At 43.0% G+C, this 25,876-nt stretch overlaps 1 protein-coding gene across 1 annotated transcript; it reads left to right on the forward strand.

Moving 5' to 3' along the window:
- The first annotated feature begins 2,429 nt into the window (after positions 1–2,429).
- On the forward strand, positions 2,430–20,574 carry LOC133077752 (zinc finger protein 836-like). The gene is made up of 3 exons (XM_061172511.1): positions 2,430–2,463; positions 12,211–13,375; positions 20,547–20,574. The coding sequence occupies exons 1-3, from the start codon at positions 2,430–2,432 to the stop codon at positions 20,572–20,574; spliced, it is 1,227 nt and encodes a 408-aa protein (XP_061028494.1).
- Positions 20,575–25,876: the final 5,302 nt, after the last annotated feature.

The following is a 25,876-nucleotide window of genomic DNA, read 5'->3' on the forward strand; positions in this document are numbered from 1 at the left end:
AGTTTCAACACTTTGTCGAACAGTTGTGTAGAGTGTGTGCATCCTTGCCCTCTCCTTGATCTGAGAGGAAAAACTTTCAGTCTTTCACCTTTCAGTATGATGTTAAGGGTATTCCTTTCATGTATAGGATTTATTATGCTGAGATAGTTTACTGTTCCTAGTTTGTTGAGTGTTTATATCTTGAAAGATTATTAAATTTTGTCAAATGCTTTTTTTGTATCCACTGAGATAATGATGTGTTTTTTTTCCCTTTATTCTGATAAGTTGGTGAATCACATTAATTGATTTTTGTATCTTGAGTCATCCTTGCCTTATAGGAATAAAATCCACTTGTTCATGATGTCAAATCTTTTTTTTATTTTTTATTTTTTTTTTTGATGTCAAATCTTTTTAATGTGCTATTGAATTTGCTAGTATTTTGTTAAGGATTTTGTATCGGGGTATTGGTTTCTAGTTTTCCTTTCTTATGTGATGCTCTGGGTTTGGTATCACAATCATGCTGGCTGCATAGAATGAATTTGGCAGTGTTTTCAACTCTTTGTAAGATTTTTAGCAGCATTAGTGGTAATTCTTTTGTAAATGTTTGGTAGAATTATGCAGTAAAGACATCTCTTCCTGAGTTTTTCTTTGAGGTTTCTGATTACTACTTGAATCTCTCTAGTGATAATTCTCTTCAAATTTTTTATTTTTTAATGTTTCCAACTTGGTAGGTTTATGTTTCTATGAAATTATCTGTATCTTATTTATTGATTATGTAAGGTGTGGGCATTATTGTTTATAGTACTCCCTTTTAATCCTTAAAAATATTTTTTTTGATATCAGTTGCAATCAATTGTCATGATTTCAGAAGTATATATCTTTTGTAGTTGAAATTATATCTTCAGTATATATTTGAGTTTTTCCCAGCCTTGAGTTTTTCCTACACTATCATGTTAATGGTTTAGATAGTAGGAAGATTACTAACATTTTCTGTGTATGTGTGTGTGTTTGTGTGGGCCCACGTATATAATGACCTTTTATGCCAGTCCATGTTGTTTACCTTGAACTTCTTTTAAGTTTTCTCACGGAACCCTCTGTCAGTGCACTTTTTTTTTTAACAATTTTTAAAATATTTATTTATTTATTTATTTAGCTGCACTGGGTCTTGGTTGCAGCATGCGGGATCTCCAATCTTCGTATCTCTGTTGTGGCCTGTGGGATCTTTAGTTGCGGCATGCAGGATCGTTTTTAGTTGTGGCATGCGGGATCTTTAGTGGCAGCATGCAAACTCTTAGTTGCGGCATGTGGGATCTAGTTCCCTGACCAGAGATGGAACCTGGGCCTTCTTCATTGGGAGTGCCGAGTCTTAGCCACTGGACCACCAGGGAAGTCCCTGTCAATGTACTTTTAATGCTCTATTACTAAACTCTTCTATTTTTTAGCTTCAGTTCCAAAGCCCAACCCTCTGGGTGGAGGTGCTTGCTGCGTCATTCTTAGCTTCTTGATCTGAGACCTCAGAGTGTCTCTGACACAGTTTTCTCCTCTGTAAGATGGGAACAGGTCTTTTCCTAATGGCCTGTTATGTTGATAACAATTCATACCTGTAAAGTACTTATTTAGAGTAATGTTTACATATTGGAAGTGTTCAAACACTTTTAGTCATTGCTGTTGTTATCATTATCATAATTGAAGATTTTGACCTTTCTCTAAAGCCACAGTGGACTTCGTCATGTCTGAAGACAGCACTCATACTGGAGCTCATCTGTCTATTGAATATCAGTCAGTGTTTAGAACATAATATCTAACACTTCTGCATAGACAACCCGTTCTTGAATTTTGTTTCTATGTGTTTTATAATTGTCCACAAAGATGAAACATATGTATTAATTGGAGGATATCATAATATGTTATGGAAAAGCATAAGAAATTAAAATTAGAGACACATAATTTGCTCCAAATACCTTAACATGGATCTTTCAGAATACATACATCAACAGAATCAGTCCTTACACCTTCCTCATTTCATTTTTATAAAGGTAAGAAGTATCCTCATGGCCACTTGGTTAAAAATTAAAAAAAAAAAAAAAAAAAAAATTTTTTTAGTTGAAGTATAGTTAATTTACAATGTTGTGTTAGTTTCAAGTGTACAGCAAAGTGATTCAGCTATATATATATATTCTTTTTCAGATTCATTTCCATTATAGGTTATTTCAAGATATTGAGTATAGTTCCCGTGTGGTTCAGTAGGTCCTTTTTGTTTATCTGCTTTATATATAGTAGTGTGTATATGTTAATCCCAAACTCCTTATTTATCAAATCTCCCCCACCCCCCACCCCGTGAAATGTTTTCGTTTCAGGAACAGTTGACTTTCGAGGATGTGGTCATCGATTTCTCTAAGGAGGAGTGGGAATGCCTGGACCCTGGTCAGAGGGCCTTGTACAGGGACGTGATGTTGGAGACCTACAGGAACCTGCTCTCTCTGGGTGAGGATAACTTCCCTCTAGACATTGGGATCTGCCCTTTTGTGTTATGCATTTTCCCCTGTGTGCCTCTTGGGAGGCCCCTTGGACTCAGACATGATGCAGCACCATGAGTTTAAACTGACCCTTTCTTCAGATGATCTGTCCATTTCATGAAACATCAGAGGTTGTTCCAGAGCTTAATTATGTATAAAGCTCAATGGCAAACTTTTAAAAAATATCTGATTTCCTGTTTTCTGCCCATTGCTTTTGACTCACTACTTCTTGGAAGAGTGTTAGATATATGTATTACACTGTTCCCGATGCATTTAGAAGGAGGAGGTGGATGAATTTGTGAAATATTTTTCCTGACCCACCCGTCATGTCCTCACTCCTCAGCTGAACAAAGAGCTGTGATTTTGGAAAAACCGCAGCACTTCACATTTCTTTGCTCTGATAAGCAGGAATTTCTATTTCTGATCTGAACATTATCTCCATTTTAGAGCAAGAGAAAGAGCCCAGGGCTCGGGTGAGTGGTGTGAAAATAGCAAAAAACCAAATGGGTGGGAATGTATCAAAAGTGTGAACAGAGATGGGATCTCAGGGCAGAGAGGAAGCCACGACATCTAGTAGTGTTTGGGAACCTCTTCTCAGGGTAGAGAGTTCTTTGGGAAAACCGAAGTTGATTTATTGAAAACTCTCAGAGGAAATTTTTCTTCTCCGTAATTTATCCCTCTCGTCCTTCCACATGTGAAATGCGTTCTTTCACCCTCCGGTGGTGCTGCAGCTCCTACAGAGACAAAGGCAAGGTCTTTATCAAGATCCACAACACTCGTCATCTGGCTCCTGTGCACTGGTTGTTGCTTGACTTTGAGGAGCACGAGGCGGGCTGTTTTATCAGGGTCTCTTGCCCCTTCATCTCTCCTTCTGGTCTTGATTCCACTGGATCCTCAATTAGTCCCTGTAGATCAGAGCTGATGCCTCTGGAGTCCCACCCCTGAGCCTCTGAGTTTGATCAGAGTTGCTGTACTTGGAAGACGTAATCAGAAGATGGGAAAACACTGGCTGCTCTTTGACTCATCTGGCACCTCAGAACCTGCATGGAGCTGTCTCAAGCCCTGTCTGCTTGTTTAGATCCCTCAGCCATTTCTTGTGTTCTGCTTTTGCCATGCACTTCAGGGCTGTGTGTAACAGGGAGATGGAGTGGTTCTTCTGTATTGTTAGTTAGGAAAACTAAGGTCAGTGGACAGAGAGATCCTCTTTTTTAAAAAAAATTAATTAATTTCTAATTTTTTATTTTTGGCTGTGTTGGGTCTTCGTTGCTGTACGCAGGCTTTCTCTAGTTGCAGTGAGCAGGGGCTACTCTTTGTTGCGTTGCGCGGGCTTCTCATTGCAGTGGCTTCTCTTGTTGCAGAGCACGGGCTCTAGGCACGCAGGCTTCAGTAGTTGTGGCACGTGGGTCAGTAGTTGTGGCTCGCGGGCTGTAGAGCACAGGCTCTGTAGTTGTGGCGCACGGGCTTAGTTGCTCCGCGGCATGTGGGATCTTCCCGGACCAGGGCTCAAACCCGTGTCCCCTGCATTGGCAGGCGGATTCTTAACCACTGCGCCACCAGGGAAGTCCCGAGAGATCCTCTTTTTGATCCCCAGTCCTACATGGGGAGCATATATGAATCTTTCAGGCTCTTAGGTTGGCATCTGTGGGTTGAGGATGTGGTTGCATCTCAAGGTCCTCGAGCATCTGACTCCCGTATCTTGTAATTTTTTGGCTCTTGTACTGCTCTGCCTAGTCTGGGAATGTGTACTCTTCCTGATTTCTTATTTTCCTAAGTTTGTACGATTTTGCCCCTTAAATGTGCTTTTGAATTACATAGTCCTAAGGACTGAAGATTTTTCCAGTTTCTTTGCTGTGATAATCCACCTGTAGTTTGTGGACAACTTTTGGTGGACTCTCTGGGGAATGGGTTTACTGGGTAACAGAAAATTACTGATGGAGAACACTTTCCCTCATGTGTTGCAATATCATCCTACTGCATTCAGAGTCACCACTTGAACCTACTCAGTAGGGTGGTCAGCAGGTTGTAGGATACAAGATAGAAAGTATCACGAGTGCCTGACCTATAAGTCTTTACAGTTTTTTTTTCTGGTTTTGAGGACTGTCACAAAAGCCTGTCTCCAGGGCCCCGTGACAATGTTGTTCGCATATACTAATGACCATCCCCTTTGAGCCTGAATAAATGGCACCTTAATTTCTTCTATGAATAACATTGTCCACGTTCACATCCTGATGTCTGTGAGGCTGTTGACTAAACTGTTGTTGATGCTACATCTTTTGTCGCTTGTGTGCCACTGTTCATTCTATCTGCACACCTACTTTTTTTTTTTTTTTTTTTTTTTTAATAAATTTATTTTTATTTTTGGCTGTGTTGGGTCTTCGTTTCTGTGCGAGGGCTTCCTCTAGTTGTGGCAAGCGGGGACCACTCTTCATCGCGGTGCGCGGGCCTCTCACTATCGCGGCCTCTCTTGTTGCGGAGCACAGGCTCCAGACGCGCAGGCTCAGTAGTTGTGGCTCACGGGCCTAGTTGCTCTGTGGCATGTGGGATCCTCCCAGACCAGGGCTCGAACCCGTGTCCCCTGCATTGGCAGGCAGATTCTCAACCACTGCGCCACCAGGGAAGCCCTGCACACCTACTTTTGAAGCATCTTAATGAGAGAGCTTATGAAGTTGAGTGAGACCGTCAATGATGAACCATAATTTGTTTTGTTTAATACACTGGTACTTTCATTTTGTACTTTTCTGTGAGTTATAAATGATCTTGATTTTTATTTATTTTGTCATTCCTTTCATACTTTTTATGTTAGTCTTAGTGTTTTTCTTATTTGCAATGTATGGAATGGTTGATTGAGGAAGGCCCCCCCCCCCACCATGGTGGAATTGGTGATCAGTCCCTTTTAGAGTTCTTTCTGTATTCCAGACATTAACCTATTATCAGATATCTGATTTGCAAATATTTTCTCTTATACCCTAGATTGTGTTTTCACTCTACTGAGTGTGCTTTAATGAATAATAGTTTACGATTTTTTAAAATATTTATTTATTTATTTTTGGCTGCGTTGGGTGTTCGTTGCTGCATGTGGGATTTCTCTAGTTGTGGTGAGCGGGGGCTACTCTTCATTGCGATGCATGGGCTTCTCACTGCGGTGGTTTCTCTTGTGGAGCATGGCCTTTTGGTGCACGGGCTTCAGTAATTGTGGCATGTAGGCTCTAGAGCGCAGGCTCAGTAGTTGTGGCACACGGGCTTAGTTGCTCTGTGGCATGTGGGATCTTCCTGGACCAGGGCTCGAACCTGTGTCCCCTGCATTGGCAGGCGGATTCTTAACCACTGTGCCATCTGGGAAGCCCCATAGTTAACAATTTTGATGTAGTCCAGTTTATCTGTTTTTACTTTGTAGCCTCTGCTTTTGGTGTTTTATCTGACAAATCATTGGTGGATCCAATGTCAAGAGACTTTCCTGTATGTTTACGTCTAGGAGTTTTATGCATTTGGGTCTTAGGATTAGGTCTTTCATCCATTTTGAGTTAATTTTATATGTAGTGTAAGATAATGGTCCAACTAAATTCTTTTGTATGTGAATATTCAGTTTTCTCAACACCTTTTGTGGAAAACACTGCCTTTCCCCTATATAGTGATCTTGAGGCCATTGTGGAACATCATTAGACTATATATACAAGAGATTTTCTCTGTCGGCTCTGTTGTGTTCCACTGGTCTCTGGAAACTTTGGAATAAGTTTTGAAATGAAGTGTGAGACCGCGGATTTTGTTCTTTTCAAGCTTGTTTTTGCTATTCATTGTCTCTTGAGATTCCATATGAATAGTAGGATGGATTTGTCTATTTCTTCAAAAACACTATTGGGATTTCACTAAGGATTGTTTTGAATCTGTTGATCACTTTGGCTAGTATTGGCATCTTGACAGTATTGACTTCCAATTCATGAACTTGGGGCATCTTTGCATTTATTGTGTCTTTTCTAATATTTTTCAGCAGTCTTTTTATGTATAAATTTATGTATAAATCTTTCCCTTCCCATATAACTTTATGCCTAAGTACTTTAGTTTTTTGATTCTCTTCTAAATGGAGTGGTTTTCTGAGCTTCTTTTTTGATTGTTCATTGTCAGTATTTAGAAACTCAATTTTTAAACTTTTTTTTCATTTTAAAAAATTAATTAATTAATTTATTTTTGGCTGTGTTGGGTCTTCGTTGCTGCACGCGGCCTTTCTCTAGTTGCTGGGAGTGGGAGCTACTCTTCCTTGCGGTGCGCGGGCTTCTCATTGCGGTGGCTTCTCTTGTTGTAGAGCATGAGCTCTAGGCACGCGGGCTTCAGTAGTTGTGGCGCACGGGCTTAGTAGTTGTGGCTCACGGGCTCTAGAGCACAGGCTCAGTAGTTGTGACACACGGGCTTAGTTGCTGTGCAGCAGGTGGGATCTTCCCGGACCAGGGCCTGAACCTGTGTCCCCTGCATTGGCAGACAGATTCTTAACCATTGCATCACCAGGGAAGTCCCGAAACTCAGTTGACTTTTGCACGTTGATTTTTTTACTTTTTTTTCTGGCCGCACAGCTCGGCATGTGGGATCTTAGTTCCCAGACCTGGGATGGAACCCTTGCCCTGTGCAGTGGAAGTGCGGAATCTTAACCACTGCACCGCCAGGGAAGTCCCTGCATGTTGATTTTATATCTTGTAATTTGGGGGGAATTCTTTCATTTTTTCTAGCAGGGTTTTTTTTTGCAGAATCTTCAGAGTTTTCTACGTAATTAGATCATGTCAGTTGTCAACAGATAATTTTGCTTCCTTTTGCTGTTGGGATACCTATTGTCTCTTTTCATGCCTATGTGTTCTTGCTAGAACTTCCAGGTATATGGAAATATTGAGAGCCTGTATCCTTGTCTTGTTCCTGACCGTAGAGGAAAAGCTTTGATTCTTTCACCATTGCGTCTGATGAGAGCTCTGAGGAACTGCTCCGTTGAAGCATGGTTTTCAGCATAGTTTTGTACCTTTTCCTGGCAAAGAACATGCATAAGACATCATGATATTGAATCCAAGTTCATGTGCTTGTCGTTCAGTGAAGGCAAACAAACAGAAACGTTGGAGTTTGGAGCAATGAAAGGCTTATCCAAAGTGGCACCAACCAGGAACATAGGAGACCCAGGCTTGACTCAAATCCATCTTGCTGGCTGGCCAGGGTGTAAGATTTTTAAAGGCAAAAGGAGGGAGGGGAGGGGAGTGTCTGTGATCCCAGGTTTCCTATAAGATCTCAGCTGCAGACTTTTGGGCACCACACTGTGACTTCCTTTGTGATTATTCTGTATGTGCCCGCAAAACAAGCTCTTAAATCACCATCTTGGGATTCCTTAACTTCTTTCTAGGAGAGAGCAAAGGCATTAGTTGAGATATTTTATTATTTACTTAGAGCCAATGTGACAGGTTAAGAATTTCAGTTCTCAATTCACCCTACGGGTGTCATCAATTTTTAAATCTTTTTGGGGCCAGCTGGATGAAGCTGCAGTTAGGGGTCGTAAATCAAGGTATCAGTTTAAGCTACCCATCAAGGGAAAGATTATGCTGGACTTGCTTTTCCTTTGTTTCTGCGTTCCCTCACTCTCCTAATAGTAACGGCTTGAATCTGCTCTTTGGGTCTCGGTAAAGTCTAGGAGACTAAGCCTTTTTCTTTTTTTTTTTTTTTTTTAATACACTAACAACCTGTAGGATGAATCTAGCTCTTGGATGCTTTGTTTTTTTTTTTTTATAAGCTATTTTAAATTTTATTTATTTATTTATTTATTTATGGCTGTGTTGGGTCTTCGTTTCTGTGCGAGGGCTTTCTCTAGTTGTGGCAAGCGGGGGCCACTCTTCATCGCGGTGCGCGGGCCTCTCACTATCGCGGCCTCTCTTGTTGCGGAGCACAGGCTCCAGACGCGCAAGCTCAGTAATTGTGGCTCACGGGCCTAGCTGCTCTGCGGCATGTGGGATCTTCCCGGACCAGGGCTCGAACCCGTGTCCCCTGCACTGGCAGGCAGATTCCCAACCACTGTGCCACCAGGGAAGCCCTAAGCCTTTTTCTATGAGCAAGAAACGGGGACACGGAAAGGCTGGCAGGGCCCCATAGGGTCTTCCTCAGTCTCAATCCCCCCCACCCTTTTTGATACCCTCAGTCTTAAGGGGAGCAGGTGTGGGACAAGAAAGGGAATAAAATATTCTATAAAGAATATTAATCAAACTCGGCAGGGGAACTGAAATGTAGGGGGACTCGGTTTCAAAATCATGATCTCCTTCCTACTCGACTGTACTGTTGATTCGATTTCTTTGTATCTGCATGTGTGTGTACAGAAGAAATGCATCCATCTCCTTTTGAGTCGCCTTTTCCTGATTGTTTCTTCTGGTTTCTGCTAACAAAATTCTTGCACAGTCTCCTGGAATATTATGTATGTATTTCTCCAATATAAGAATGACAATGGAACTTATGGAGTATACAGTTGGATACATTACATAGCAAATAGTGTAATAGATGTAATCCTACTTTCTCCCTACAATCACTTTTTAAATCTCTTTTGTTTCTGTCCCATACCCATAGTATAATTTCCATAGTTAAAAATCGGACAGTATTATGAAAATTGCTGAACCAATTATTCTTATTATTATTTTATTCATTTATTTTTTTTTTTTGGCTGTGCCGTGCAGCATGCAAGATCTTAGTTCCTCGACCAGGGATCAAACCAATGCCCCCTGCATTGGGAGCGCAGAGTCTTACCCACTGCACCTCCCGGGAAGTCCCTCTTTTCTTTTAAGGTCACTATTTTAGTTCCCCTCATACAGTTATTCACACAGATGTGCAGTCACCAGCTGTGCTCCCACATATGCATATATCCTGCGTGCCACTCAGACCCTTTTTGTCCTGACCTTTCCTCACATGTACCTTGATGTAGATGGAGGCACTGTTTGCTTTTTAAATCTACTATCTTGTTATTTTCATTCTATTTCTCCTACCTTTTCTATGGTCTGTTTTTTTCTTTAATTTGTTTATTTATTTCTGGCTGCATCGGGTCTTAGTTGCAGCCTGTGGGCTCTTTGTTGTGGTGCACAGGCTTCTCTGTAGTGGTGGCACGCGGGCTCCAGAGCGCGCGAGCTAAGTAAGTAGTTGGGGCGCACAGGCTTAGTTGCCCTGCAGCATGTGGGATCTTAGTTGCCCTGTGGCATGTGGGATCTTAGTTCCCCGACCGGGGATCGAACCTGCATCCCCTGCGTTAGGAGGCGGATTCTTAACCACTGGACCACCAGGTAAGTCCCCGGAAACAATGTTATTTCCTAGCATATTTAACTGGTTTTCCTGATAACCCCAATTTCCACAGCACTTTTTCACTCATCCCTCCACCTTCCACATCACTCATACTGTAAAATGACCCCTCTTCATCCATTGAACAACTATCCCAGTACACGACCTAAACCACTATGTGCAGCCTTGACTCAGAAACAGTTTCCAGGAGAGATGGCTGAATAACATTATTGGTTACATGGCTCACTTCTTTTGCATCTCCCTTGAGGTTTTCTTATTAAACTCCTGATTTTGTTGCAGCATTTTATATTCTGTACTGCCTGGGTGGGCGGTCATTCTTTTTTTTTTTTTTTTTTTAATGAATTTATTTATTTATTTATTTTTGGCTGCATTGGGTCTTCATTGCTGTGCACGGGCTTTCTCTAGTTGTGGCGAGGGGGGGCTACTCTTCGTTGCGGTGTGTGGGCTTCTCATTGCAGTGGCTTCTCTTGTGGCGGAGCACGGGCTCTAGGCGTGCGGGCTTCAGTAGTTGTGGCACATGGGCTCAGTAGTTGTGGCTCACGGGCTCTAGAGCACAGGCTCAGTAGTTGTCCTGCACGGGCTTAGCTGCTCTGCGGCATGTGGGATCTTCCCGGACCAGGGCTCGAACCTGTGTCCCCTGCATTGGCAGGCGGATTCTTAACCACTTTGCCACCAGGGAAGCCCCAGGGCGGTCATTCTTAAGAGTATGTTGTCTCAGTCTGTAGGTCCAGGTTCACATTTTGATTCTGTGTCCGTGGGGGTCACGTACATAGAGCTATGCGTCTACTGCCCTGATTTGAAAAATCATGTTAATTTACCTCCAGCCATTTGAAACAAATTAGTGCTGTTAGATGGCTTAGAATATTGCACGGTGTATAGTAAAGACTTAAAAGTTACTTTTGTATAAAAAGATAGTATTAACATTGTCGCAGGGTTTTTTTCTTTTGTTTTTTTTTTTAGTATTTTATTTATTTATTTGGTTGCACCAGGTCTTAGTTGCAGCAGGCGTATTCCTTAGCTGCAGCTCGCTGGCTCCTTAGTTGTGGCATGTGAACTCTTAGTTGCGGCATGCAAGTGCAATCTAGTTCCCTGACCAGGGATTGAACCCAGGTTCCCTGCATTGGGAGCACAAAGTCTTAACCACTGCGCTACCAGGGAAGTCCCGACGCAGGTTTTTAATATCCCTTTATTATATTTTGTATGCTTTTCTTTTGTAATTTTTCTGACCATTTTGTCTGACCATGGTTTAAAAATTTACAAAGTGCTCACTCTTCATTTCGTATATTTGGAGCCAATAACGTAGATAATTTAAGGGTACTGCACATGTAGGGATTGCTCTAAATATTGCCTGTTTGATACCTGGAGAATATTTTACGTATTCATTCTTAATTGTGGTTTCCAGATGATGGTTGTTTGGTGTGTATTCTCCAATGCAACTGACCTGCACTACTTGTTAATGTTGTAAAATGCCTTTTATTTATGGGTACATAGTTTTATAGCATATATTTAGAAAAATATTTTGTTTTCTTAAAAATTGTTGTATCAGGGCTTCCCTGGTGGCGCAGTGGTTAAGAATCCGCCTGCCAATGCAGGGGACACGGGTTCGAGCCCTGGTCCGGGAAGATCCCACATGCCGCGGAGCAACTAAGCCCGTGCGCCACAGCTACTGAGCCTGTGCTCTAGAGCCCGCGAGCCACAACTACTGAAGCCCATGCGCCTAGAGCCCGTGCTCCGCAACAAGAGAAGCCCCCGCAATGAGAAACCCGCGCACCACAATGAAGAGTAGCCCCCGCTCGCCACAACTAGAGAAAGCCCGCACACAGCAACGAATACCCAACACAGCCAAAAATAAATAAATAAAATAAAATAAATAAATTTAAAAAAAAAAAAAAATTGTTGTATCAAATCTTTATTTTCTCTATCATATATTAATTTTTCAATCCTAAACAGCCAATTAATTAGATTATTTATTAGGTAAGCTTGTTTGGGTTATTTAGTATTACAGTATATTGTCTGTCTTTTAGCATTTATGTAGGTACAGTAAGTATGCAGAATTTATGATATTATATTTTTTCTTCTCAATTATGAGACAGTGCTATGTTTAATGTTAATTGGTATGTGCTTTGGGTTCGTGGTGGAAAAATACCCTTTCTTCGATAGCTGATGTCCGGTGTGAGTGTTTTTGACATAGGGTTTGTGAAACAAGGCTACCTTAAAGTTAAGTTGAATTTTATGTTATTACTCTTTCTTTAGTAAAGAATTCTATTCCTTTAGTGTTTCTAAAAATTTTAAGATCAGTGTTGGGAAGTTTCATAACTCTGTTTGGTGTAAGTACTACTTTTGGTGTAATAGATATTCAACATGAAACATTTATTTATGGACTGTAATGAATAGGATAACCATGGTTCTTTGTATCTTGTAGATCTCTCTCCTATACATGTGATCCAGCAGTTACAACCAAAAACGAACAGTGATACAGGAGAAGTATTCCAAACAGTGATGCTGGGAAGACCTGAAAGTCATGAAATCAAACATTTTTACCTCAGGGAAATGCATGAAAATATTTATGACTTTGAGTCTCAGCAGAGAGGTGATGAAAGAAATTATAAAGAAATGCCTATAACTCATAACAAAAATCTCACTGATGGAAGACATTGCCATTGTAGACGGGATGCAGGAATCAAGCCCATTGGAAACAGGCTTGGATTAAACTTTCAGGATGAACTCCATATAATGAGAAGTGAAGGGGAAATTTATGAATTTAATCAAGCTGACAAGAAAATCAACAGTAGTGCCTCATTTTCACCACTTCACATAATTCCTCTTAGTGTTCAAACCAGTATTTCTAATACAAATGAGAATGATTTTATGCATCCCTCAATACTGACACAAGACAAGAAAGCCCACAGCAAAAGATGTTACAAGTGTAATGAGTGTAACAAAACGTTCCTTAACAGCTCAAACCTCACTAGGCATCAGAGAATCCACACAGGAGCAAAAGTGTATAAACGTGATATATGTGGTAAAATCTTTGGTCAAAATTCACACCTTGTGGGTCATGGGGAAAGTCATGCTGTAGAGAAATGTTACAAGTGTAATGAGTGTGGCAAAACCTTTAGTCGTGGCTTATACCTCACTCAACATCAAATAATCCACACAGGAGAGAAACCATATAAATGTGATGTATGTGGCAAAGTCTTCAGTCGAAATTCAGTCCTTGCAAATCATCAGAGAATTCATACTGAAGAGAAACCGTACAGATGTAATGAATGTGGAAAAACCTTTAATCACCGTTCAAACCTCATTAGACATCAGAAAATTCATACAGGAAAGAAGTTATATGAATGTGATACGTGTAGCAAAGTCTTCAGTCAAAATTCAAACCTTGCAGTTCATCGGAGGGTTCATACTGGGGAGAAACCTTATAAATGTAATGAGTGTGGCAGGGTTTTTAGTCTATATGCAACCCTTGCAAGCCATCAGAGAGTTCATACTGGAGAGAAACCTTACAGATGTAATGAGTGTGGGAAAACCTTTAATTACCACTCAAACCTTATTAGACATCAGAAAATTCATACAGGAAAGAAGTTATACTGACTTTCTCCCCCTACCTCTTCAGAACAATTCCTCAGAGCTATCTGAGACATTGTCTCCTAGATTATAGCCCTCATTTTGCCCCAAATAAAATAACTCACAACTCTTGGATTGTGCATTTTTTTCAGTCGACAGTCTCATAAAAAGAAAATTATATTTTCTGTTTTTATTTTTTTTTTGCTTTCTCTTTTAGTGATATCTATATGATGATGGATGCTTACTAAACTTATTGATAACTATTTCCATATATGAAAGTCAGAACATTATGCTGTACACCTTTAACTCGTACAGTGATGTATGTCAAATACATCTCAATAAAACTGGGGGAAAATGTTTTAAGAGGCAAAACACTTTGGGGAAAAAAAGAAACAATGAACAATGCAATTTAGAACAATTTTTCAGAGTGTATTTCTCTTTTTAAAGCAATGGTTAGCGACGGAAATTATCACATGGCTCAGTCTTCCAGTCTCAAGGCTCTAGGATTTGTCTCTGAGTCTCTGGAACTGACACGTGTTGTCATTCAGCCTGGCTGAATGAGGAACAGAAAGGAAAAACTGTTTTGTAGGGTGTCAGCATGAATGCCCCATTCTACCCAGGGAGCATTTCATATTTCTCATTCTAGTTTGTAATATAGAGGCAAGTTCAGTTCTTCTTTCCTTGAACTGCCTAAATTGATTCTTTTTTTAAAGAACCAATTTTATTTATTTATTTTTGGTTGTGTTGGGCCTTCGTTGCTGCGCACCGGCTTTCTCTAGTTGCGTCGAGTGGGAGGTACTTTAAATTGCGGCGCACAGGCCTCTCATCACAATGGCTTCTCTTGTGGAGCGTGGGCTCTAGGCGCATAGGTTCAGTAGTTGTGGCACGTGGGCTCAGTAGTTGTGGCTCGTGGGCTCTAGAGCGCAGGCTCAGTAGTTGTGGTGCACAGGCTTAGTTGCTCCGCGGCATGTGGGATCTTCCCAGACCAGGGATCGAACCCGTGTCCCCTGCATTGGCAGGCGGATTCTTAACCACTGCACCACCAGGGAAGTCCCCTAAATTGATTCTAATTGCAGGAAATGTTCCCAGATGGAACTAGCCCCTCACAACAACCACTTGGGTAGAAGGGGTGTAATCCGGAGGGCAGAGAGGGAGCAGAGATGGGGGAAGAAAGAGGCAGAAATACTTAGAGATGTAGGGCAATCAAGAAGGCTGGAGAGAAAGAGGAACAAGGGGGAACAGGTTGCAGAGTGGGGCAGGCCAGGTGTGAGGGAAGAAATGGAGAGGAGGGCAGGAATGGCAAGAGAGCAGAGGGGAAGAGAATGAGAGACAAAAAGAGTTAAAATAGGGAGACAGATAAACAGAATGAAGTGGAAACACAGAAGTGCAGGTAGAGGGGAGAAACTAGATCCAGATGGGTAGTGAGTTCTTTGGATGTGGATGATTAATTTGGGATGTATATTTTGTGGCTAGAATATAGTAAATTTAAAATTTGCTCAAATTATACAGATGAGGAGAATTGCAAAACTCCTGTCTACAAGGCCTTTGCATTTTGTAAATATTTGTATATTTAATGTGCCTGAGGTGATTCCAATCTGGATCCATCACTGAGCATCATGACTCTGAGTCCTCCCATTCCCGAGGGCTGAGATCTGGGCTGAGAGTGAGGGGATCTCCCTGCATGGGGATGGATCAGGGCCTGGTGTGTGACTTGAAGGGGATTGCTGGGTACAGCTGAATAAATAAATTTATAAATATAAATTTATATAAATAAATATTTATATAACAAATTATTTTTAAATAATGAGTTGTTTAATTTCCACAATTTGGGGAATTTTCTGTTTTCCTTCTGCTGTTTTAGTTTTATTTCACTGTGATTAGAGAACATACTTTTTATGATCTCAATCTCTTAACATTGTTAAGATCTGTTTTTTGGCCTAACACGTGGTCTGTCATGGAGAATGTTCCATGTGTGTTTCAGAAGCATGTTTTTGCTGCTTTTGGGTGGAGTGATCTGTATGTGTCTGTTATGTCTACTTGGTCTATAGTGTTGTTTAAGTCCTCTGTTTCCTTATTGATCTTCTCTTTGGTTCCATCCATGAGTAAACCTGGGCCATTGAAGTCTCCCATGCTGTTTCTGTCTTCATTGCTGTTAACGTTTGCTTCCTTTTTCTTGGAGATCTAATGTTATATGTGTATATATTTTTATTTCTTCTATCTTTTTGTTAAATTGACCCTTTTATCATTATATAACGTTCTTTGTGTTCATTTTTTTCTGATATTATGTAGTCACCACTGCTCTCTTTTGAGGATGGACTGTCTTTTCCATCCTTTCACTTTTCGCCTTTCCATGTCCTTCGACTTGTGAATGTTCAGTTTTTAACTCTCACAGGCTGTTTCTGTGTCTCTCGCTCTCTGTTTTCCTCCTGTTACTTTCTTTAGTGGTCCCTGCTCAGGCACCCTGTACAGTGGTGAAAGGCAGGAGCCCTGGCCAGCACCCTTCCTTCCACTGTAACTTCAGAGGGAATGCATCGAGGGTTTCCTTCTCGTCATGATGTTTGGTTAAAATGTATTTTTTTAATAACAATATATCTTTCCAGTATACTTTTTTCATGATTTTTAATTCTCCAAGTTCATAACTTTATTATTGTAATATTTTTCATAATCTGTGACAATAGTGTATAATACTATTAACTTTTCTCGTTGTGAATCTTTTTTTTTTTTTTTTTTTTTTTGGCTGCATTGGGTCTTCGTTGCTGCGCGCAGGCTTTCTCTAGTTGCAGCGAGCGGGGGCCACCCCTCGTTGCTGCGCGTGGGCTTCTCATTGTGGTGGCTTCTCCTGCCACGGAGCACAGGCTCTAGGCACGTGGGCTCAGTAGTTGTGGCTTGTGGGCTCTAGAGCGCAAGCTCAGTAGTTGTGGCGCACAGGCTTAGCTGCTCCGCGGCATGTGGGATCCTCCCGGACCAGGGATTGAACCCGCGTCCCACGCATTGGCAGGTAGATTCCTAACCACTGTGCCGCCAGGGAAGTCCCTATGTTTTATTATTAGAAAAAACAGAGAACCCTTTGGCTGTTTTTAATGCCCATGTACATAAATTTTAATAGATAAAATTGTATTTATATTTTTGAATATAGTTATTGAGATTGGAGTTAAAATATTTTGTTTTTTTTCATGATTGTACCATTTTTCTTTTATTAGGCTATTATAGAATCATGTTGACAAACTAAATTCAGTACAGTTGATACATTTTCATTGTCTGAAAGATGCTGAAATACATGTGAATAAAACGATGGTTAATAAAATTGAAAATCTGTCAAGAAACAATTCCTCTCATTTCGGTTTTTTAGTGTGGACATGTGTGTGCATAAGTTCATGGATGTGCAAGTCAACCATGTTATATATCTTTTTAAATTAATTAATTTATGGCTGTGTTGGGTCTTCGTTGCTGTGCATGGGCTTTATCTAGTTGCGGCGAGCAGGGGCTACTCTTCATTGCAGTGCATGGGCTTCTCATTGCGGTGGCTTCTCTTGTTGCGGAGCACGGGGTCTAGGCGCATGGGCTTCAGTAGTTGTGGCTTGTGGGCTGTAGAGCACAGGCTCAGTAGTTGTGGCACAGGGGCTTAGCTGCTCCGTGGCATGTGGGATCTTCCCGGACCAGGATTCGAACCTGTGTCCCCTGCATTGGCTGGCGGATTCTTAAGCACTGCACCACCTGGGAAGACCCTAAACCATGTTATATACCTTTCATAGTCTAATTTATATCTTTGAATTTATATCTTTATTTAAATCCTCTGTGTCTCCCAGAGTCTGCTAATTCCTGAGATGGGTGGATATGGGACTCCAAACACCCTAAGGTGTTTAGGACCCTAAGGTCCTAAAATCACAACTTAGTCTGCCTGTGTCAGGAGTGTTGGTTGTCACAGCAGAGGTTTGGGTGGAGCCAGGAGCAGTGTAGCCTGTGCCGGGGGGATCAGAGAGCAAGGGGGGTGGAAGTGCAGCCCAGCCAGGACGGTGAGAGGGGATGGGGGATGACGTGGGGACAGAGGAAGGGGTGACACCTGGCGGGGTCTGAGGGGCCATGGCTGTCACAGCTCAGGGCAGGGATGCTCCTGAACATCTACGCAGCACCCACGGCACAGCCGAGGTCGAGAGGCTCTGGTGTGAAGAATCCCCAGCCTGTCTCAAGTACCGCTGAGTTCACAGCAGGGTCCAACACTCCACTGTGGGTTCATTTTCAGTGCCCTTAACAAGGTTGGATCCAGCACTTCCTGAGCTTGAGTGAGTCAATTAGGCAGAATTGACCTTGGAATCAGAGTGAGGTAAAATTAGCCTAGTGACTCCTCACCAGGGTAGATTCCAGGGATGCCCTTGAGTTTAGGTGGTGCCCTTCCAATAGCCTCACTGGCGGCATTTTTAGTAGGAGGAGGTGGCAAAATCCCTCTTAGAAGACCATGCTTATTTCTAGTGGTTTTGGTTTCTGAAACAGTTGATACTCTTCAGTGCCACTTTGAAACAGCATCCTTTCAAAGTAGTGTTGGGGGGCATGCCCTCTTCGGCACACACTCAGCCTGCTGTCTGGATTCCCCCCCTCCGTCCGCCCGCCTCCGCCCGCCTCCGCCCGCCGGCTTCCTGTCTCTGCACTGTTGATGACGGTCAGCCTGAGCCGAGCCCTCCCGTCTCCATGGAGCGCCTTGTGACTGGGTCGGTTCCGGGTTCCGGGCTCCCGGGAGACAGTGGCGGAGGCGGAGCTATCGCGCCATTTCTTCTCGAGACAGCGGTGATGGTGGTGGTGTGATAGTGGGACAGTGGTGATAGTGGTCATGTTACCAAAACGCAAGTCCCTGTGCCTGATGCACAGTGAGGCCGAACAATATCAAAACGTTGGGGTTTGGAACAGAGAAAGGTTTGGTGCAGGGCCATGCAAGAAGATGGGTGGCTCATGCCTTAAAAACCCCAAACTCCCTGAAAACTTCCAGCAAAGCCCTCTTATAGGAACGGTGAGGGAGGGGTGTGGTTAGTTGTTGCAGACCTCCTGGTGGCAGATCCTTTGTACCTGAGGTCAGGTCATGGTCAGGTAAAGATGTTCCTGTAAACCTCCACCAAACAAATGTTACTCTCTGTCCTGACAAGAAAGGGGAAGGTGCCAAGGCACACCTTTCACCCTCTGAGGTCCAGGCCTGGCTAAGAGAAGGGGGTCCCTGCAGGGGGGCCAGTTACCCTGCCCCAGAGCATTCATCCAGAACCAGGTTTGGGGCCTACCGCCAGTGCCCAGGCCTGGCGGAAGATGATGATCTCAGTTGGCAGCTCCCTCAGGGCCAGGTCCCCAGACCCTGCCCAGTTGTGATCGCTGAGAGAGCCAGGCACCCAGGACCCAACTGGCCCTCCGGCTCCTCTGGCCGCCCAACGGCAAGGGGCCAGGTCCTGCAGACAGCGGCCCATGCAGACTGCCGCTGCCATTAGGTCGCAGAGGCGGGGATGGGGGAGAGGGTCACCGCTGCCTCAGGGCCTGGGCAGTGGGCGGCCTTGGCGAGGGCTCTGGAGCCCTGCAAGACACACCCCCAGCCTGTTCCCTCGGCCTCCCAGCTCACCTGCCGGCCCAAGGAGAAGCGGAGGGGAGAAGGCGGGGATCCCTCTCTTACTTCACTCTCCGCCTGACCACCACCACTCTGCGGACATTTGGCTGAATGGGTCCACTAAATGTCACTCATTGACAGTTGGTCGCTTGAGGGAGGGGCTCACTGTGGCACGGACCAATGGCTGAATGGGAGCTCTAAGGCCACTCCAGCCATCCCTTCAGTGGTCTCCTGGTAACCGTTGCCTGGTAACGGGGGTGGGGGGCACAGCGTGCGCCAAGGGCCCTGTGCTAAGGGCTGCGCACTGCTGGGCTCTGTTACAGTGTGATCATCTCCAGGTCTCCACCTGCACCACTCTGCGTTTCCATTTCATTCTGTTTATCGGTCTCCCTATTGCTGTCTATGTCTGTCTTTTTGTTCCCCTCTCTTCTCCTGCTGTTTCTCCCCTCCTATTTTCTCACTCCTGTCCTGCCCCTCTGCACCTTGTGTCCCCTATTGATGCTCTTTCTCCCCGACCTTTCTGACGACCCTACATCTCTATGTATTTCTGCCTCTTTCTTCCCCCACCTCTGCTCCCTCTCTGCCCTCTGTTTACACTTCTATCCTTGTTACACTCCCTCCCTCCTCCCTTTCTGGCGCCCCAGGTGGCTGTGCTTCCTTCCTGCTCTCTCTCTCTCTGCTCTAGTAGTCAGTATTTTTCCTCTCCTTCTCTCCCAGCACCATGATGCTCTGAAGACCATGGTTCCACCTTTTATCCTCTCCCGGACCCTCTGTGTGAAACGCCTCACCATTGTGACCACCCTCCCACCACTGATCCAGAGCCCCTCACCCTTTGTTGCCCTCCAATCCCTGGAGATCCGGCTTTTTTATTTACTTCTTTATTTTATTCACCTGCTACCTTCCAGGCTTAATCACTTTCACTTTACTGTCTATTTATAAGTCCCTCTATGTTCCCATTGGTTCTCCCTCTTTCTTTATCCTCAGTTTTTCTATTTCTTTCAGTTGCTCTCTGTGTCTGCTTCTCCTGATCCCCCTCGTCCCTGTATTTACGAGGATGGCGACTGAATAAGACGCCCGCATACTGGAAGAGACCGTTTGGAACTCAGAACCGAAGAACACTTGTGTGTCACAAGGCTGGCCCAGGTCACCTCCCCCTACACGGGGTCAGAGGAAGGGCTGACCAGGAAGGAGAGGCCTGCGGAGCAGAAAGACCGGTCTAAGACGCGAGGACAGAGGGGCTGGGAGGGAGGGAGGGGGTCTCAGGAGAGGGGCGGGCTCTCCAGAATCCCAGGACCGGGGAGAGGACGCGGCCTCTCCTGGAGCGGGGGGGCCGGCGCTGCCCTCCAGGGGCCTCGGGGGCGAGGCTGGCGGGGCTCGAATCCACCTCGCGGAAGAGGACGTTACGTGGGGGCGGGCGGAGGTAGTAAAGGATTTCAAGAAGGAAAATGTAGCGAAAGGCGGTTTCTACGTGGACCGAAAGCGGAAAAGGCAAGGGCTTCGGTACTGGCCTCAGAGAAATTTAAAACCCAAAGGGAAACGGTCCGCGATCCGTAATACTGACGTCTGGATTTACATGAGGAGGAGGAGCGGGAGTGCGAATTAAAAGACCACAGTGACCTCAGAACCCTGAGGATGGAGTAAACGGACCGCGAAGCACAGATTTAAACTAGAAAAGAGAAACTTACACTCTGCAGTATGACCTTCGTTGCATTTCATTTCCGGGTCCGTAGAGAAGTGCGCATGCGCGTGGTGAAGAGGCGGGGTGGCCGGGGAGGGGCCTGGGCGGAGCGCTAGCGACGGGGTTGGGGGGCGGTGAGGGGAACCCGGGTCTGGGAAGGGATCGCGACGGGTGGGGCGGGGAAGGGGGCGGGCCCGGAAGGTGCTTCCCCGTGCTTGACGGGCTTATTTTAAGTTGCAGTTTGTAACAGTTTTAAGGTAAAGCTTACATTTGTGGGGGCCAGTTATATCGGAGACCAAGATGTATTCTCTAAACAAGTTGAAAACGGTTTAAATAGAAGCTATTTTTGCCAACAGGTTGCTCTCATGTCCTGTTAATGAGGCCAAAGATATTCAGGTTTCTGGAAATGCGGGCCTCCCAGAGTGGTTGACAGGCGGCAGTGGTTGGCTCCAGAAAGATCTTGTGAAATTAGAATTAATTTAAGCAGTTTAAGGAAACAAGAACTGAACTTGTCTCTGTATTACACACTAGAAGGAGAAATACAGAACTCTCCCTGGGTTGGATGGGCTATTTCATACTGACATCCTGCAGAATAGCTTCTCCGTTTCTATTCCCCTTTCACACCAGAGGCCAAATTCAACAATCTGATCAGTTCCAGAGACTCAGGGACAACACCTGGGGTCTGAGACTGTCGGACTAAAGCAAGTGATAATTTAGGTCACTAACCATTGGCTTAAAAAGAGCAAAACGTTTTTAAAGATTGTTATGTATTGACACTTCCCTGGTGGTCCAGTGGTTAAGACTTTGCACTCCCAATTCAGGGGTCATGGGTTCGATCCCTCGTCAGGGAACTAAGATCCCCACATGCCGCAAAGTGTGGCCTAAAGAAAGAAATAAATAATTGTTATAAATTGTATTGCCCTTTCTTTTTGCTAACGTGTTTTAATTATTTGCCGTTTTAGCCTAAATTTTTTTTTTTTTTGGCCGCACCAGGCCAAAAAAAAAGTTTAATTTTTTAAAATTAGCATCCATCGTTTCATATAGATAAAATAAAAGGAGGAAGGGCAATAAGAGAAAACATTTTTTTTCTTTTGGTGAGAACTGCCTTATTTCATAAAATGCTTATCCAATTCCACACTTGTGCTGAATTACCTTCAAATATCTTTGAGAAAAACTTGTTTACATCATAATATATTTAAGTCAATAACTAAATATAATGCAATTTCAAATTCCCTTTATGTTCATTATGAGAGTAATTAGAAATTTACCTTTGATTTTTAAACTGTAATGTATATTAGCTCTTTATGTTCTATTGCTGAAAGTTCTGTTAAGGGTGGATAACAGAGCCTGTAAAATATATAGTATTCAGAAGACATTGGTATTTATTTTCATCTAAGGAATAATTAACTTTGCCATATTTCTAAGGGCATTTAGTGGGGAGGTCCATATTCTCTTTAATATGAACCCTAAAGAAAGTAAAACTAGATTATCAACTATGCAATAACTTCATTTCTGCCCTCAATATTTCTATGGCAATATGTGTCATTAAACATTTACTACAAGGGCCTCCCTGGTGGCGCAGTGGTTAAGAATCCGCCTGCCAATGCCGCAGACGTGGGTTCGAGCCCTGATCCGGGAAGATCCCACATGCCACAGAGCAACTAAGCTCCTGCGCCACAACTACTGAGCCCACGCACCACAACTACTGAAGCCCATGCACCTAGAGCCCGGTGCTCCACAACAAGAGAAGCCGCACCGCGACAAAGAGTAGCCCCCGCTCTCCGCAACTAGAGAAATGTCCACGCGCAGCAATGAAGACCCAACACAGCCAAAAATAAAAAAATAAATAATAAAAACATTTACTAGAAATTATATTTTCCTACATCCCTACAGGTGGAAGATTTTGTCCATAGAGAAATGGCAATCAATTGTTTACAATTGATGTTTACGTAGGGATATTAGCATACTTAAAATGTTTTCAGACAAAATGAGCATAATGTCCTGGTGTAACACAACATGCGAACAACATCACATTTTTAAAAGATGCAGTGACTGGAATAAATTTTAGGATGTATATTGGATAGATAATTCTGTATTATGCAACATTTGAAATTAGCCGTGTTGGCAAAAAAGACGTTTCAGTGTGGACTTCCATGATTCCGGTCAAGGACGAGTCAATGGTGGAACATTTCATTAAACACAGAACAATAGAGAAGCTGATTATAAGGCAAAGTCATGGATCCATTTTTTTAATGAGGAATTCTGTTGCTTACATAATTATCAAGGCAGCCAAATTAGCATATTTACAAGAAAAAAAAGAAATTTCCTAAATCACAGGAAGATTTTGACACAGGTCTCCCTGTGATATCGTTATGAAACTGATACAAATTATTAAGGAGTCAAAAATGTGAAAAACACAAGGCTATAGTATGACGTGTCCTTAAAAATTAAAGAATATACATTTCTGAGTCCGGGTGGAAGGACCAAAATATTTACCACTCTCAAACTTAGATAAGGATAAATTTTACCAGAAAGGGTTATTACCAGGAATTCCCTGGCCATCCAGTTGTTAGGACTACACGCTTCCACTGCAGGGAGCACGGTTTGATCTTTAGTCCAGGAACTAAGATCCCACAAGTCGCGCTGCACGGCCAAAAAAAAAAAAAAAAAAAGATTCTTACCATAGAGAGAATGTTGCAACCACAAAATTTGTAAAGCCTCAAAAGTCAGACAAAAAAAGAGCTTTTCTTTTATACCCAGGGGTAAACAAGGTAGGAAAACTCCCATATGGAGGAGTGGATGAGCACATGGCAGGAGCCTCAGTTTCTCAGATGATGTTTTATGCTGAAGTCAGTTACTCTTGGGTGCAGATATTCTGGCAGCAAGGTTGTTCTGAATTACAAAGCTCAAAAGTGGTCCAAAAATTAAGGCATTTGGGAGAGGAGAAAAGCTTAAAATTTTTTTGATTAAATCATCTTAACAAGCATTGTGTCCACTTATCTAAGGACCAACAAATCAGTAATCGTTGATAAGGCAATGGATGGGAATTTTGAGGATTCCTTTCTTGCCATTTCCAAAGTAAACAAGGGGGCTATCATACGTCTTACTGAAATTAAAGAGGAAGTGTAGTTCTTAGCTCGTAAGCTGTTACCGTCCGCAGAAAAGAAGAAAAGGAGTTCTTTTACCTTTGCTGTTTTCCAGAGTTCCAGGATTGAAGTAAAGTCTAACATTGTCACCACATAATGTGACATCAAGCAAAATTCAAAAAATAACAAATACACATGTTACATTTGGATAATGGAATATTAGAAAATTTAAACTAACAATGATAATAACAAACATACTCAAGAACCTCAGCGTTTATGCCTTTGAATGGCATTGAAGGACCCTGCATGCTCCTTGTGCCTGTGTTGTGTCTATTCCTGTCACATGCAAGAGGAATTAAGTCTCTTAGTTTTAATTTGTATTTGTCCTTACAACACACACATAGAAAAGGCAGCAAGTGTGACCTTAAAGTTGGCCAAAAGACAATTTCAGTTTATTGAAAAAAGTAGATGCCCCTAGGCTTAATTTCATTCATATTTATGAAATAGCAAGTCACCTCCTGATTGTAACAGATCAACAAATTAAATATAAAGAACCAAAGACTTAATATGTGTTTAAAAAAAAGTTTTTTTTACACTGATGTTATAAAGCAATGCTTTTGACTTAAACTGTCAGATTCCCCTTGACCTACACTCCCTGGACCAGAGTTGGTCTCTGCCTCCTGGGTTTTAGGGGAATAGAAATGGAAATGATGTTCTTATACCTTTAGTATGAAGACGCTCAGTCAGCATGAGCAGAGCTTTGCATTTCACCTTTCAATTTCCGTTCCCTACAAAGACAACTTAACTGAATGAGCCTGTTCTGGGTGTAGTCAGCACCCACATTGACCCTCCACCTAGAACCCTAGACACCCTGCATCCCACGGCTGAGCTGCAGTCATCTCACTCCCAGCGTACCTGTCTCCACCCACTCATTCCCCGGTGTCTCTCTTAGTCTATCATGTCTTTCCAGTGAATCATAAATCTTTACTTCTTGCCCTCTGCTTTCTTTATTTTTTGGAACCCGTGCCGCAGTGGAAGCCTGGGGTCTTAACCACTGGACCACGAGGGAAGTCCCCCAAATTTTTCATTTGAACAGTTCTTTTTTCAAGTTAAGAAGGAAAACAAACAAACAAAACAAAACAAAACAAAACCATGTTCAATATGTGGCCCAAAACGATATCTGTAAGCATTTTCCTTGCTTGTTTCAAACAGTACTTTGAAATAAGCAGGTAGGAGCTGTACTCCTCAGGACACCACAGAGACTCCAAGAGATCCAGAAGACAATGATCCAGTTCAGTTAGGCAGAAGGAAACCCCCAGGTGCAGAGCAGAGGAAAGCCCGGTGCTGCCCCCAGAACCTTCCTTTTTCCTGACCAAACCTCCATATAAGCCCTGAATTCACCCCTACTCGTTCCCTGCTCCCCTGCCACTGTCCTGTCCTCTCTCCTCACTGTGTGTTGCTTCAGGATCAGAAACACTCCCAGGTTTCTGCAGACCCGAAAATGATCTATTTATATTTTTTAATCACAGAGCCTAATCAGCAACTGCCTACAGGCTTACCCCTCTGCCCCAGCTAGTGATTGTTTTACTCTTCAGATCAGAACAGCTCCACTAGGATAGTTTCCTTGGTAACCCATGAGCCAACCTCACATCAATTCCCCCACCAACTGGTTACCTACCTCTTCCCCTCCAATAGTGAAGACTGCTGTCCTGTCCTGCCTGCCTTCTGCTATACAAGGCGGGGTGTCATTTCAGGACCTTGCTTCTGACATGTAAGTTCCCCTGTCCAACAAACCACTGATGTGTCTGTGACTGTCTCCGGGCTCTTTCTTAGGTCTTGAGGTTGTGCAATTACAAGGCTTGCAGGCCTTTGGGGTGCAGCCCAACAGGCCTCCTGGGTGAATGGGGAATAGAAACAGAAATGCTGTTACTGTTTCTGAATAGAAACAGAAATGCATGTCGGTATGAAACTGTCCATTCTACTCAGGGAGAGTTTTGCATTTCACATTCTCATTTGTAATCCCTATACAAACAACTCTGTTTTTTGTTTTCTTAAACCAACTAGATTAATTCTCTTTTTAAAAAATTGGAAGTATATTTGATTTACAATGTTACATTAGTTTCAGTTATATAGCACAATGATTCAGTTATCTATATATATATTCTTTTTGAGATTCTTT

Source organism: Eubalaena glacialis, chromosome 18 (genome assembly GCF_028564815.1).
Source record: "Eubalaena glacialis isolate mEubGla1 chromosome 18, mEubGla1.1.hap2.+ XY, whole genome shotgun sequence".
NCBI lineage: Eukaryota > Metazoa > Chordata > Mammalia > Artiodactyla > Balaenidae > Eubalaena > Eubalaena glacialis.

Coding starts and splice junctions, on each gene's coding strand:
- LOC133077752 (XM_061172511.1), top strand. CDS start 2,430: ATGTTGGAGACCTACAGGAACCTGCTCTCTCTGG. Junction 2,464..12,210: donor CAGGAACCTGCTCTCTCTGG/GTGAGGATAACT, acceptor TGTATCTTGTAG/ATCTCTCTCCTATACATGTG. Junction 13,376..20,546: donor AAAATTCATACAGGAAAGAA/GTTATACTGACT, acceptor AAAAGACCACAG/TGACCTCAGAACCCTGAGGA.